This window comes from Ammodytes marinus, assembly GCF_949987685.1.
Source record: "Ammodytes marinus genome assembly, chromosome: 2".
Lineage (NCBI taxonomy): Eukaryota > Metazoa > Chordata > Actinopteri > Uranoscopiformes > Ammodytidae > Ammodytes > Ammodytes marinus.
The window spans coordinates 19990625-20005277 of record NC_137231.1 but is presented as its reverse complement, the minus strand read 5'-3'; the positions used below and the strand labels follow the sequence as shown (position 1 = coordinate 20005277).

Genomic DNA, 14653 nt, shown 5'->3' with positions numbered 1-14653 from the left:
GCGTAATAGCTTAAAGCCATGAAGAGGTCTTTCCTGTTCTTTACAGAACCTCTCCGCCTGTTTCGTTGACGTTGGATGCTGCTCTCTCTTCCATTTAATTTAAATGTAATGGAAACTGTGAATTATGTTTGATTAAATAGCTAGAAAGACTTATTTACTTTCTTTATCGTAGCGCATAGCAAAGGTGCTGTATATTAACTTACTTTTTTTTGAAAATAACATTATGTTCTTACAATTTTCTGTTATGTGATACAAACATGTTTTTCAAACCTGCATGTATTATTTTATGGAGTTTTATAAGCCTTATAAATTATGCCACATTCAAATCAAACCAGCGACCAAATGTAGGCCTACATTAAATCTACTAAAATAGGCCATTAATTAAATATAGGCCTAAACTAAGCTATCATATGTTAGGCTAATCCGCCATGTGGCTTCATTGATTTCTCACAAAGGAATCAAGTATGCACCTGTAGTAAGTGTTATCCAAATAAATGGATAAAATTAACGAAGAATTGCTATTCCTTCATGTTAATTAAAGATGGGGCACGTTTAAGGGATGTAATGTCCTTTGCCAGGCTGGAAAAGATTAAATATGCTTTGAGAGGGTCTTTGGGGAAATTTGAGTGTACATGGCGCCCCTTCATCTTGTACTTTGATGGTCTTAGGTCACTCACTGATGGCTAAACAGGGCTTTTGGGTTTTGTATGACTGTGTGTACATGTGCTTTGTCCTACTGTTCTTATTTTTGATGTATTTATTTTCTATTTATTTTTTGTATCATTTCCATGTGTCCAAGGATTGTTTGGGGTGTGGGGTGGGTTGGGGTTATAATTGTTTGTATGTTTGCACACTTTTTTTTTTTTATAAAAATCATTTATTGAAAAAAAAAAGATGGGGCACGTTGACTCAGTGCAACAACGTACCCCACCTAACGTAGACTGTATATTTACCTAGCTGTCACCCGGTGACATGTTGCTTGAAAGATGAAAACAATTCAATCTTGTAGCCACTAAAAATCTGATTAAAATTATATATGTTTGGATTCTGTGACATGTATTCAAAAATACCAAGAAAGAAAACACTGCAGTTAAAAAAAAAATACTTTCATGGACTAAAAACTTCCCCGCGCTGCAACATACCCCGCTCTCCCCTACTTGCCTAATAATATGGTTATTGAAATGTCCTATTCAGAAAGAAAGCTGTCAATTACATTTAAGAGATGTCATATCCTGTATATTACCAAATTTGAGCAAATTGAAGTACAGAACAGAGTGGGGGTGCTGTTGGTCTATGCAAGATAATGGTCGCAATGGTTCAAATGTAAATGGCATCTAATGATAATTGTAATGAAACTGCAGAATGTGGAAGTGCAGCTGTCCTTGTCTGCCTACCGCCTAGACTGGTTCAGTTTTGTCTCTTGCTATATAGGTGTAAGAGTGTAGCGTTCACCTTATCCGCTGGCTCCTCTTGTCAGACACATGGCTTAACAACATGATAAGCAGATAATGTGATTGAAGATGGATGCTCTGCAGTCGGGCAGTCTCTTTCCTATTGAGAGCGACTAGATAAGGACTGTTTCGGCTGAAGGCTGATTAGCTGGAATCAATGCTAACACAACAGTCCACTGGGGGCTTTTATCATGGCCCATGTCAGTGTGCTGTAGCTTGTGTGCTTATTGTGTGTGTCCTGTATATTAATTAATCAGCTACATTTTCTAAGCATTTATCCATTCAGCTGAGTGTTGTCTTCCTGTTTTTCAACAATAACACTATTGTCTAATGTAACAATACTAAATGTTACATGTAAATGACTATCTCTGCCACTTTTTGTTCATGTGTTACTGATGTTCTGATACTTTGTGTTAATGTGTTAATGATACATTAACACATTATTATTCTTTCTGTGATATTTTTTCTTCTCATGCCGAAGAGTGACTTGGCATCAGTCCACCACAGAAGAGGGAAACCCTCTCTTCTCATCTCCTGTCAATGCTGTCTATATCTTTAGGTACATTTAAAGTTGCTCGTACTTTTCACCACATATCCCACAACTGCTGTTCCCCAGAGACATAGTCAAGCACTCGGTCAGAAATTTAAAATCAATGTTTTTAGAAGAAGTCAAGGTTGGCAACCCCCCTGCTCTGTAGGGGACGTTTGATTTTATGGATGTCCCAAGTGTTGAAAAGAAGTTTGTGCACAAGGAATAACATGGGAGCGGCTTGGAGGGCAGCTGAAATACAGATCATGTACTGAGGTGAAGCCAGCACAAACACAAGTGTGAGCTTATTTGCTTCTGTCTCTCGCTCTGCCTGTCAATTCACCACTCATAGTCTTTATCACTCTGACTCTATCGCTCCCTCAGTTAGTCTCTCTCACTCTTTCTTTCTCGCCCACTCACACCAAACACACAGGAACAACTCAACGTAACTATGACTGCAGTTGCCATAACACTTGTTTCCCATAAGTCCCCTAACAGCCAGGCACTAGGGGAAGACAGCAGTGATCCAAATGTTGGCATTGGCTACAACTATGCATCATGGGTGTAATACGTCTGGGGAGAGATTGTTGGCCCACCCAAGTTCCTCAGCTCAGCTGGCGCTGATGAACACGCACATACCTAAACACACACCTAAGCACGCGCACACACACACCTAAGCACGCGCGCACACACACACACACACACACACACACACACACACACACACACACACACACACACACTTGATTTTACTCATAGAGAGGTTATTCATTTTGCATCATTTTAAAGGCGAGTGGAGAATTTGAGGCCCTGGGGCCACATTTGATTGAAGAGCAGAGACATTTTGTCCATGATATAGTGTGGTGAGCTCCGGCTTCTTCCTGCAAGACACATAGTTGACCAGAAAATGAGTTTCATAGCATGATTTTGTGTTCTTCAAACCCAACCTGGATACAGTGTATCGTTTGTATTAAGTCAAAATAACATAATTCCAATGAAACAAGAACAACTTTATATACCTTATTAATCGTTGAGTGTTATGTTTTTTATATGGTATTATATAATCATTGTTCATGTTTTCAGATGTTTATTGGCCAATTTAACTAATGGAGTATAAACACAACCATATCCATTAAGATAACTACATTTTCCCTGATAAAGATCTGTAGAACATTACAACATCTTTCTGAGAGACAAGAAAAAGAGTTTGTGCTACGTATGGATCCAACACAATGATTTTACTAACAAGAGCATTGCACTAAGCAATAATTATTTAACAAGTAAAGAAAATCTGCATAATGAAGGAACAGTTTGCACAGAACATTTCGACAAGAGAAAGTGTGCGACTTCAACAGCTAACAACAAGATGACATTGAAAGATGTGTCTGTTCACTGAATATGAACTGAACACATGTAGCACCATGCAAGTCTCGGTTTACCTATTGTGCATTGAGAGATAAAACAGGCCCCTGGTTTTCCGGACATTTTTCTCTATTTCTTCACTTGACTATTTTGCAGCGGAGTCTCTTGATATAACCTGATTGTTTTTAGGGGCCATTGAAAATTGCCAATGTTGCTGTGGTGACTTGTTCAGTTTGTCTATATGTGAGCTCAATGAAGCATCCAAACCCACGGTTGAGTGTTCAGAGAAGACAATTGAAATACAGTGTCAAGGCAACAATGGGCATCTGTATAAAATACATATTCTATGTTCAAAATAAAAATAAACAAAATAATGAGAAATCAATGAGGTCAAGCTCTATACTGTACTACAAAAACATTGTTGTCCCTCCATCATTAGTACTGGTAGTCTGGCATCTGTCTACATCTGGAATAGGCCCATTTTATTCATTACACCATGCTATATGTCACTCAACTGAAGTCAATTACTCTTTGTTATGTCATTTGAATTGATATTCTGGCTTGTTTTCAATGGGTGTGCTATATTATTAGTGCTGTGAAAACCTACATGTCTCCTATCCATCATCGAGCTGCTGGCCTGGACCTTGTTCTGCCTTGCATGTTCCACATAGGCAACATTTTTGTATGGACTGTACTACTCACAAGTAGGAGGTGTACTGTGACGTTGAGTACTGTACTCATTTGGCTCTAGCGGCATGCTGTGTTTTGGTTGGTACCATATTTGTCTCTGCTCTGTCAGCAGGTAGGTGGTCTGGAATCTGTCTTTACCGTATTTTGACAGCAACTTGAAAAATGGGTCTGTGCCAGTATTTTTTCCTAGCGGCTTCTGAGCACAGTGGACTCTCTGAAAATGGAGAGCTTTTTCTGGGGAGGACATCTTTGTAGATAAAAAACAACAACAACACACATATTTGGTATACACTCAGAGAATCAGACTCATTCTACAGTTACATTCCCCATCATCCCGAACGCGAGTTATGCTAGAAGTAACTATGTATTTTTGCAAATCAAGCAGTGTCTATTGAGTTTATTGAACATTTGATATGCAGGGACAGCGTTTTCTGATGTTTTTTCCAATTAAACAATTTAATTACAAAGCATATTAAAAAGCATATAATCAATTAAGCATATTAATTGACATGAATTTTTTTTCTTTTTCTCCGCACAGTGAGGAGGTAGAGGAGCCAGAACTCAACACCCACCAGTCTGCAGTTGTCAAGACCATGATCAAAGGACCTGCTACCAAGGGTCAGCATTGTGTGTGTCCCTCTCCACTTGTGATAGCAGCACATCTTAAAGGATTTTTTTTTTTTTTTTTTTAACTTTTTACACACATTCACAATGAGCAAAGGTCATTGCCAGCCGGGATTTCCACTTAGTATACAATAGGATTTATGGAGCTGGGACCGGGCCACAATTGGCATTGTCTCCTATTGCAGTTTTATATGAAATTTGTGAACACAGATTACAAAATACAGCATAAAACATGGTTTTTCAGTGACTAAAATACATTATTGTTCATTGAGCAAATTGCTGCATGAAATCTGTGGAATAGAACATTAGCGCCTAATCCACTGCCAAATCCAACAAAAGTATCTCTGTATGCCTGCATGAGAGATGCTTGTACTGTAGGTATGTTGACTAGTGTAGTATAATCAGACCTGGGTGTCTTAACTGTTTTCTTAGCATAAGTCAAGGCGACCACATGCATACCCAAAATATAGAGCCCCCTAAATAGATTCCTAAAAATACGCTCTTATTTCTAAATTTTCTTTTTAAGTCTCTATTTTTATTGATTCATACATATCCCTCCCCCCACAGGTAAAAGGTGTTACTTATTTCATTCACATACAAAGAAAAAAGTCCAAATCCTGGCGTGTTGTAAAAGTGATTTACTGCAGTTGGATTGAATGTTGTTGCAGCCAGTTAGCAAGAGGGAAGAGGCTTATTTTCCATGGTCAAAGCGTGACATATGTTGTGAAATAGGTCATTGCAGACTTTTTATTTTCTCGTTCTTTTTCCTCTGTGGAAGCCCATTAAGCAGACGAGTAGGCCCCACTCTGCCTGTGGCGCCTTGCTCAGTCACACGTGCAGAAATTCTACTCTTTTAGAAAGATAATATTTATTGAAGGGACCTGTCGGGAGTTTTGAATAAAGTTTTAAAAGGCCCAGCCACAGTGCTGCAGTATCATGCCCTTACTCCATATTACTGCCCTTATGTCTATATTGTGGATATTTATCTATGAAATAACTTTAGCCTATGTGTCAACTTTAAGCCCAAGGATGTTAATACAAGTTCTCTCCTCTTCCCCATTTCTTTCCCTGATGTAACTGCCACGCAACATAAATCGTAAATGTAGTCACTTACTCGCCAGCCCAGGCTCATGAAAATATACTACTGGCCGTACAGCTCCCCATAGCAGCAGTAAGCCACTGAACCATTTTGAATCCTGAGCTGCAGTTAAAGAACCCAGGCCTTGCTCACTTTAAGACAAATGGGCATGGTGTTCAAATATGAAAGTTCACACAGACATACACAAGCACAAATACACCGTCTTCCTTTACTAGTACTTTACGCCCCCTCCCCTTATTCCTGATGCAGCTTTGACTACAGCATATAACTTGATCAAGCGAATGCTGGCATGCATATACTGTACATCTTGGCGGCTGTGTTTTAGCAAACCATCTTGGACTGTGGACAAGCTTCAACTTAGAGCGACTGTAATACATTATATTCTACTCTAGCTAGTGAAAATGTATAAGGTGGCCAGAAACACTACTCAAGATTAATAATATTTCTGCTCTAATACTACAGCTAGTGTAAATTAGCAACTGTTCCTAACCCAAACAGACACAAAGTTTTGAAGAAAGCCAACCTCCGAAAAGTAGCCTTTGCCTCACCATGCACACGTAAAAACACATCTCCATCCACGGTGTAGAGATCAAAGGCCAAGCTACATGTTTAGCCAGGTGTCAGGGCTTTAGCGGAGGGGAAGTCTAGGTGGTCTATGTGTGTGGGTGTGGGTTTGGTCATGTGTATGCATGCGCACATATGCCATGGGAATGTGTCAAAGGAGAAAGGAACGTTTTTTTTTTTTTTTTTTTTTTACGACGAAGATTGATGCAGTGAATCCATGGTTGTGACAACAGGAGACGGCCAGCTGCATACACGGCTATTACACCTGCAGGGTGTGCAGACAAAGAGGGTAGAGGTCAAACAGCTTATAAGACACCTGGGAAGAAGACACAGACAAACGCATGGCCATACTAACATCCTTTATGATGCCATGAGTACAAAATTGTTTCATTTACCACATGTTGCTCTTTCCGGTTTCTTGACCAATATAATCCCTTTATCCTTAAACAGGCAACGGTCAAAAGATTGGTTTGATCACCCCCTCTTTTGGTATAAAGGGTAATGGAAGTGCCAGCGTCCCGAGGCGCCCCGTTCCAGCCCGACCTTTACCCCAGCCCCACCCTAAAGACGAGGACACCGTGGTCCAGATGGCAGAACACATCCCTGCTGGCACTCGTACACCCATGTGTGCCCACTGCACCATGGTCATCAGGTAAGGGACAGATACTGTGCCACATGAGCTCATTCATCTACTTAAGAATGACTTGAGAATCTCTATATGGACTGTCTGTCTATATGGATTTTTTTTTACCTTTTTCAAACCTGCAATTCGATTACTGTAACAGATAATCCTTAATTGTTGGCAATCTGATTGAATAATCAACATGATCTGTTATCAAGAAGGAAAGAGGCTGTCATGCCCATTTATGTCTATGATTTTGAAATAAAACAGTGGACATGCATTGTGCTTCGTTATTTCATATCTACATTATGCCTGGACCAAGATAGTGAAGAAAAAAACAAACAGGCAATCCATAAATTTGGCTGCACAAACACCCATTTGTACTTGGGCAAATTAAGACCGGAAAAGTAAAATATTCTCAATTATTCAGTGTCCCAGTTAAGCACTCACAATAATGAACTAGGAACCATCTTGAGTAAATAATCTGTGTACGAAGCTAAAGAACCACTACAAAGATCTGACTGTAGTGTAGATAAGGCTTAGGGGAATTAGGTTGCACCTGCAGTAGATCAACCGGTAGATGTATCAGATGTGTACTTCATCTAATGACTTTATAATGACTTTTCTTGAAAACATATACAGTATCTGTACTCAATTGTTTAAACACAAGGTTTGTCTTTTGTTTTCTCCCGAGTCCAGACAGAGTTGCGTACCTCTATGGACTCTTTTCTCCTCTCCCTCCTGTCTCCCTCTCTCCTTGTTTCAATGGCTGATTGCCCTAACCCGAGCGTTATCTCCAAGCTTGTGTCACCTTACATTACATATCACTAACCAAAGGATAGCTCACATGCTAATGGTTGCCAAGCTTGGGCCGCTATCGGGAGAAAGCTCAGATAAGAGCAGCTATTGTGTGTGGAGTAAATTAGGCTCCGTTGTTTTCCCACTTTGCCTAATCATCAGAGTGGACAGTGCCAAGGTGCAGTCCGAGTGGAAGCATAGGATCATGGTCACGGTAGAAATTTAGTGAAATGTTTGTTTTATAATGTGTTCCTAGCTTCTGTAATAACATTTCGAGACCTGAGTGGAAAACTAAAAGGATGAATTGGTTAGCTAATAGAAGGAAAAAAAAATGTGATAACTGTCAACACGTACAGTATATGTGTTCATCTTTGTTGGTATCTACTTTTTTTTTAATCTGCGCTTGTGTTTTTTTCCCCCCAGAGGGCCTTTTTTGGTTGCGATGGGAAAATCATGGCATAAGGAGGAATTTAACTGTGCCCACTGCCGTGCATCCCTGGCAGATACAGGCTTTGTTGAAGAACAGGGATATGTCTACTGTGAACACTGCTATGAAGAATTCTTTGCTCCAACCTGCAGCCGCTGCCAGGGCAAGATACTGGGGGTGAGTTGGTTTGAAGCAAATTGGAGCAGCAGTCTGTCTGTGTGTGTGTGTGTGTGTGTGTGTGTGTGTGTGTGTGTGTGTGTGTGTGTGTGTGTGTGTGTGTGTGTGTGTGTGTGTGTGTGTGTGTGTGTGTGTGTGTGTGTGTGTGTGTGTGTGTGTGCTGCTTGTGTGTGTATCGGTAGAAGCTCGGTAGCATTGAACTTTGCAAAATGTTGTCTGTCTTGTGATGGTTATTGCACTCCGATTAGCCATTAAGATTCAATTACTTTAAGCTTGTGCATGAAATCTGAACTATATTGGCCACTAGCCATTCTTGCACTGGAGCTTCTTAATCATTACTTAATTTAAAACATTGTTAATAATGATATATTGTCATTTGATACCAAATAATGGAGAAGATCACTTTTAAAAAGTGCACTTGCAGAATGGTGGCCTTTATGGAAAGCCTATAGGTGAAGGAATTTGCTATAGTGACCATCACTGAAACCCAGGAATGTTGTGTATGTTGGGGTGTCAGGAGAATTAGGCTTAGGGGCCGAGAGGCTGCAGGTGTAGCATGAACCCAGAGTGTCAGGGAGCTGAGATCTCTGCTCTGCCATGAGCTCTGACATTCATCCCTCACGTGTTCTAACCTCTTTAGCCTCAATCCCTTTCAACCCTCTATTTCTCACACATCTTCAACCAGCTTACGGCTCCTTATTAACCTGTTTTCTCACTCCCTCGCCGCTAATCCTTCATTTCACTCAGGCCCACCAACTTTCCATTGATTCCCTGTCCCCGTCCTGTTCTCACAGTTTAAGGGTGGGAAAAGCAGTTAGTCTATTTTGTTATTTTTAAGCCGTGTCATGTGGCCTGGTAAGAAAGAAAGCGTAATATGTAAATGTGACATGAGAAAAAAGCTGGACTGTACTGAATTCTTGACACATGTAAAACGGATCCATTTGTGATGATCAAATATGGAGCCTGTTCATGGAAATTGGTATAGCAGTGTTACAAATAATGACATCAAGCAAGGTAACATGGTAGCATATCTCTCTCTAAGTCCCTGTCTCCTCTCTGCCTGTTGTGGCTGCCTCACACAGTGCTCCTAATGAGCTGTGTGATGCCTCCAACTAACCACATGGTTTTTGCGTCTGTACCATCAGGAGGTGATAAATGCCCTCAAACAGACGTGGCATGTCTACTGCTTCTTGTGCGCTTCCTGTCAGCAGCCAATCAGAAACAAGGCCTTCCACCTGGAGGATGGAGAACCTTTCTGTGAACAAGGTGAGTGATGATGACGTGGAACACATTGAACATGCTTGTAAGGGCCAATGACTGAAGTGACTTTTTTTTGTAAGGGCCAACAATTAAGAAGAAATAAAAAGTTTTAGTTTAAAAAATTGTGTTTATTCAAACTAAGCAAAACACTAGCACTGTGTTGTATATATTATGTTGATAATATGGTGTATTCATGTTTTGGATGCGCTGTTGCTTTGTCTGTAAAAAGACTTCTACAACTTGTTTGGTACCGGCTGCCATGGCTGTGAGTTCCCCATTGAGGCAGGAGACAAGTTCTTGGACGCCCTTGGTTACACCTGGCATGACACCTGCTTTGTCTGTAAAGTAAGTGAAGGCATCACAGTACCTTCATATAGTGCAATCAATCAAGATCTCTGTCGCATCCATCTGCCCTGCATGCCTTCGAACTGTGACGGCCAAACTGTGCTTCCAGATGAAAATACACACATGTAGCAGATTATAATACATTTAATCAATGAGTTTCAGTATTCTGTACAATGGTATTATCTAACCTGTGTGTGTGTGTGTGTGTGTGTGTGTGTGTGTGTGTGTGTGTGTGTCCTTGGTGTCTTCCCTCAGGTGTGCTTCACCACTCTGGAGGGCCAACCCTTCTTCTCCAAAAAAGACAAACCTCTTTGCAAGAAACACGCTCACACACTAAAGATATGAATCCGGAACTTTCTAGCCAAACATTCTCCCTTGGTTATTTAGTAGGGATGGCCTTTTAGTACTGGTTAGTTCATACAACTCAAGCAATACTATTTTCTAGGGGCCCAAACCCAGTCTAAAACATAATCTGCTTTTCTCAAGTGATGCAAAGGATTGTTTTCATTTGTAACTGATTTTCATCTGGATTTGATTTGCTCCTCCAACCAAAGGTATTTCACTGCAGAATGGTGCAGTGTTCGTGTACCATCACCAAAGTTGTAAATCTGTTAATAAATGGGATTTTGTGATCTTTTGTTATCCATAACTCAATCATGAGTTTCTCAGAAGTGTGTAAGATCAGCACATTTATCATTATATAGTCAGTGTATGAATCATGCAGACAGTATCAGAAAGGTGTGAAAAATATATATTCATACTAATACAATATAAATACATAGAGGCGCAGATGTTGGACTTTTCAGGCATTTATTTTTGTTACTGTCAGTGTTTTTGTAGCTGTAATTAAATTGAGAATTTTACCATCAGCCAGAGAATACGAGCCATCCACTTTCCTGTGTCAAATCTTTTCATATTTTGTTGTTGTGTTTCTTGCTGTACACATATGGCAAGCAATGCCAGATAATGGACAACACATTTCAAGAATGTGCTTGATTGTTTTATTAATACAGATGAGCAGGATGTCTGGAAGTTTTTCGTGCTTGAATACACATTTTATTTTGAATGTGTTGTGTGAAACCACTGTCAAAAATGTTACTGGATTCCAAAACAAAAATAGGTCAAATTTAGTTAAATACATTTGGTACATACAGTATCTCACAAAAGTGAGTACACCCCTAACATTTCTTCAAATATTTCATTATATCTTTCCATGCGACAACACTGAATAAATGACACTTTGATACAATGTCAAGTAGTCAGTGTACAGCTTGTATAACAGTGTAAATTTACTGTCCCCTCAAAATAACTCGACACACAGCCATTAATGTCTAAACTGTTGGCAACAAAAGTGAGTACACCCCTAAGAAAAAATGTCCAAATTGGGCCCAAAGTGTAAATTTTTTGTTTTGCCATCATTATTTTCTAGCGCTGCCTTAACCCTCTTGGGCATGTAGTTCAGTAGAGCTTCCCAGGTTGCAACTGGAACCCTCTTCTACCCATTCATGACGACATCAAGGAGCTGGTGGATATTAGAGTCCTTGCGCTCCTCCATCTCCCGTTTGAGGATGCCCCAAAGATGCTCAATAGGGTTTAAGACTGGTGACATGCTTGGCCAGTCCATAACCTTTACCCTCAGCTTCTTTAGCAAGCCAGTGGTTGTTCGGAGGTGTGTTTGGGGTCGTTATCATGTTGCAGTACTGCCCTGCGGCCCAGTTTATGAAGGGAGGGGATCATGCTCTGCTTCAGTATGTCACAGTACATGTTAGAATTCAATGAACTGTAGATCCCCAGTGCTGGCAGCACTCATGCAGCCCCAGACCATGACACTCCAACCACCATGCTTGACTCTAGGCAAGACACACTTGTCTTTGTACTCCTCACCTGGTTGCCGCTCCACACTCTTAACACCATCTGAACCAAATAAATGTATCTTGGTCTCATCAGACCACAGGACATGGTTGCAGTAATCCATGTCCGTAGTCTGTTTGTCTTCAGCAAACTTTTTGTGGGGTTTCTTGTGCATCATCTTTAGAATAGGCTTCCTTCTGGGATGACAGCCATGCAGACCAGTATGATGCAGAGTGCGGCGTATGGTCTGAGCACTGACAGGTTGACCCCCCACCCCTTCAAGCCCTTCAGCAATGCTGGCAGCACTCATACGTCTATTTTCCAAAGCCAACCTCTGTGTACGACGCTGACCACGTGCACTCAACCTTCGTAAACTGGGCCGCAGGGTGGTATTGCAACATGATAACGACCCCAAACACACCTCCAAGACGACCAGTGGCTTGCTAAAAAAGCTGAGGGTAAAGGTTATGGCTTGGCCAAGCATGTCTCCAGACCTAACCCCTATTGAGCATCTTTGGGGCATCCTCAAACAGAAGGTGGAGGAGCGCAAGGTCTTTAATATCCACCAGCTCTGTGATGCTGTCATAAATGGGTGGAAGAGGGTTCCAGTTGCAACCTGTGAAGCTCTAGTGAACTACATGCCCAAGAGGGTTAAGGCAGTGCTGGAAAATAATGGTGGCCACACAAAATATTTACACTTTGGGCCCAATTTGTAAATTTTTTCTAAGGGGTGTACTCACTTTTGTTGCCAGCAGTTTAGACATTAATGGCTGCGTGTCGAGTTATTTTGAGGGAACAGTAAATTTACACTGTTATACAAGCTGTACACTGACTACTTTACATTGTATCAAAGTGTCATTTCTTCAGTGTTGTCCCATGGAAAGATATAAAGAAAAATGTGAAGAAATGTGAGGGGTGTACTCACTTTTGTGAGATACTGTAGATACACTTGATAAGGACTTGATGGAGGACAGAATCCACCCTAAATAAAAAGTAGATAAATATACTACAACATAAATAAACCTATAATGAAATATGAAGCTCATACTATGTATATTCATGTATTTCCTCTAACTATGATGGACTGACATATCTCGACAACAATACTGGCAGAATGCTGTATGTGTAAACAGTCATGCATGCCTATTTCTTTTATTTATGTTACCTTATGTTATCATATGTATTTATTTTGTATTATATCATTGTATTCATTTCTGGGTGATTCAGTCCTCCATATGCTTCATAAAAGCTTTTTCTGGCCTGACTGACAGCAAAATAAGTTCAAACATGGATACCATAATCCTTATGTATAGTTTGTAAAGGGAAGACGTCTTATCTGACTATATGCATTGACCTGTTTTTGTAACTGGGTTGTTGCTTTTAAGGGGCCAGTGCACAGATGTGGATGGGCTCCTCTGTTATAAGTATCTCACTAGACTGTCCTCTAACTGTCCTCACATGTTGATTTGTTCATAATCACTTTATATTCCTTTCACATAATATGCATTAAAGAAAGTTGAGTTTTGAACTTCGTGGACACAATTTCAACTACAGTGTCAAAATGTATTTGTCCCCTACACGACTACAGTTGGAACTATTACAATGGATCTGAGTAGTCTAATAAATGATGTGCTTAAAAAAAAGCTGTGAGAAATACCTGTGTTTTTGTTTGTTAGTGTAATACTATCTAAGCTTCTTGTATTATTGCTTGAGGAACCACGTATAGCTCAGACCAGTGTGTTCAATGCAGAGTTCAAGCTGGGAAAAGTCTAGGGAGACACAGAAAAAAAATAATCTTAGAGTCGGAGTGGATACTGTCAAGGAATAGAAAGTGGCAAACTGAAGATTTGAGGGGTACATAGTGAAACACTTTGAAAACCCTAACATGCTCTCTGGATGACATATGGTCTTTGGAAACACTTTCTCTTTTCATCAGGGAGACAGCACCACACATTACTTTCACTCTCCCAAAAAGCAGTGGCTGGCCTGAACACAAACTATAGAGCTATCCTACTTTATACATGGAGACATTAAGTAAAAACATTGTGTGGACAAGGAGTATGTGATATTTTAAATTAGTTCTTCTCACAGGACAAATGCACAAAATGCAAAAAATATTTGAAGGAAATTGTCAGATCTTATGAAACTTGTGAGGTTGATCCAAGAGTAGAACACTTTGGCTTTTATTAAAAGACCATTATTTTTTCCCCAAATTTGATTTGGAGTTGGTAGTGCTCATTGCTTATATATCATGGTTTATACATTTATCTGATGGGCCTTTCACATAGGCTAACTCATTGTAAAGTGTTATAAAGACCAATGTGTCAAGTGTAAAACTTTTTCTCTTCTTGGTGAGACGCAGTTGCTTTAAAATATAACTTTTATTGAGAAGAAGTCCAATAAAAAAAACTGTCATTTGCATTTACTTGAGATGTAGGCTGTAGTAGGTGAATTGATAGGCCTAGTCAAAGAAACAATAATCCACTCCTCGACAGGGCGCCCTGACTTTCTGTCCTTGGTTTATTAACATGAGTGAGAGTGCAGTGGTTATGTAGCCTACTTTTAGTTGTTTATTATTTATAGAGAATTAGAAGAGTGTCTTTGTGGGATCCATTCAGAGCTTGACTTCATTCGATCACTTTCCTCCATCTAAATCACTCCTCCTCAGTCTGCGGCATTAATCGCCCCTCATACAGCTGAGTGGATTTTAGAGGAACAGAGACGAGTGTGTGACCCTAAGCGTGCGCGTGTGTGTGTGTGTGTGTTTGTGTGTGTGTGTGTGTGTGTGTGTGTGTGTGTGTGTGTGTGTGTGTGTGTGTGTGTGTGTGTGTGTGTGTGTGTGTGTGTGTGTGTG

The 14653-nt window shown here is 40.2% G+C and overlaps 1 protein-coding gene across 4 annotated transcripts in view; it reads left to right on the top strand.

Moving 5' to 3' along the window:
• Positions 1-13426, top strand: part of pdlim5a (PDZ and LIM domain 5a) — a 57110-nt gene extending 43684 nt beyond the window's left edge. For 3 of the 4 annotated variants that reach the window (XM_080049568.1, XM_080049567.1, XM_080049566.1), the window contains 6 exons: positions 4571-4650; positions 6770-6971; positions 8163-8343; positions 9489-9609; positions 9833-9948; positions 10204-11244. In XM_080049568.1, coding sequence (XP_079905694.1) covers positions 4571-4650; positions 6770-6971; positions 8163-8343; positions 9489-9609; positions 9833-9948; positions 10204-10293 — 790 coding nt within the window. In that variant the 3' untranslated portion in view covers positions 10294-11244. Of the gene's footprint in view, positions 1-4570; positions 4651-6769; positions 6972-8162; positions 8344-9488; positions 9610-9832; positions 9949-10203; positions 11245-12756 lie in introns of those variants that run through there. The other variant, XR_013845395.1, reaches the window with a different exon arrangement.
• The last annotated feature ends 1227 nt before the right edge of the window (positions 13427-14653 follow it).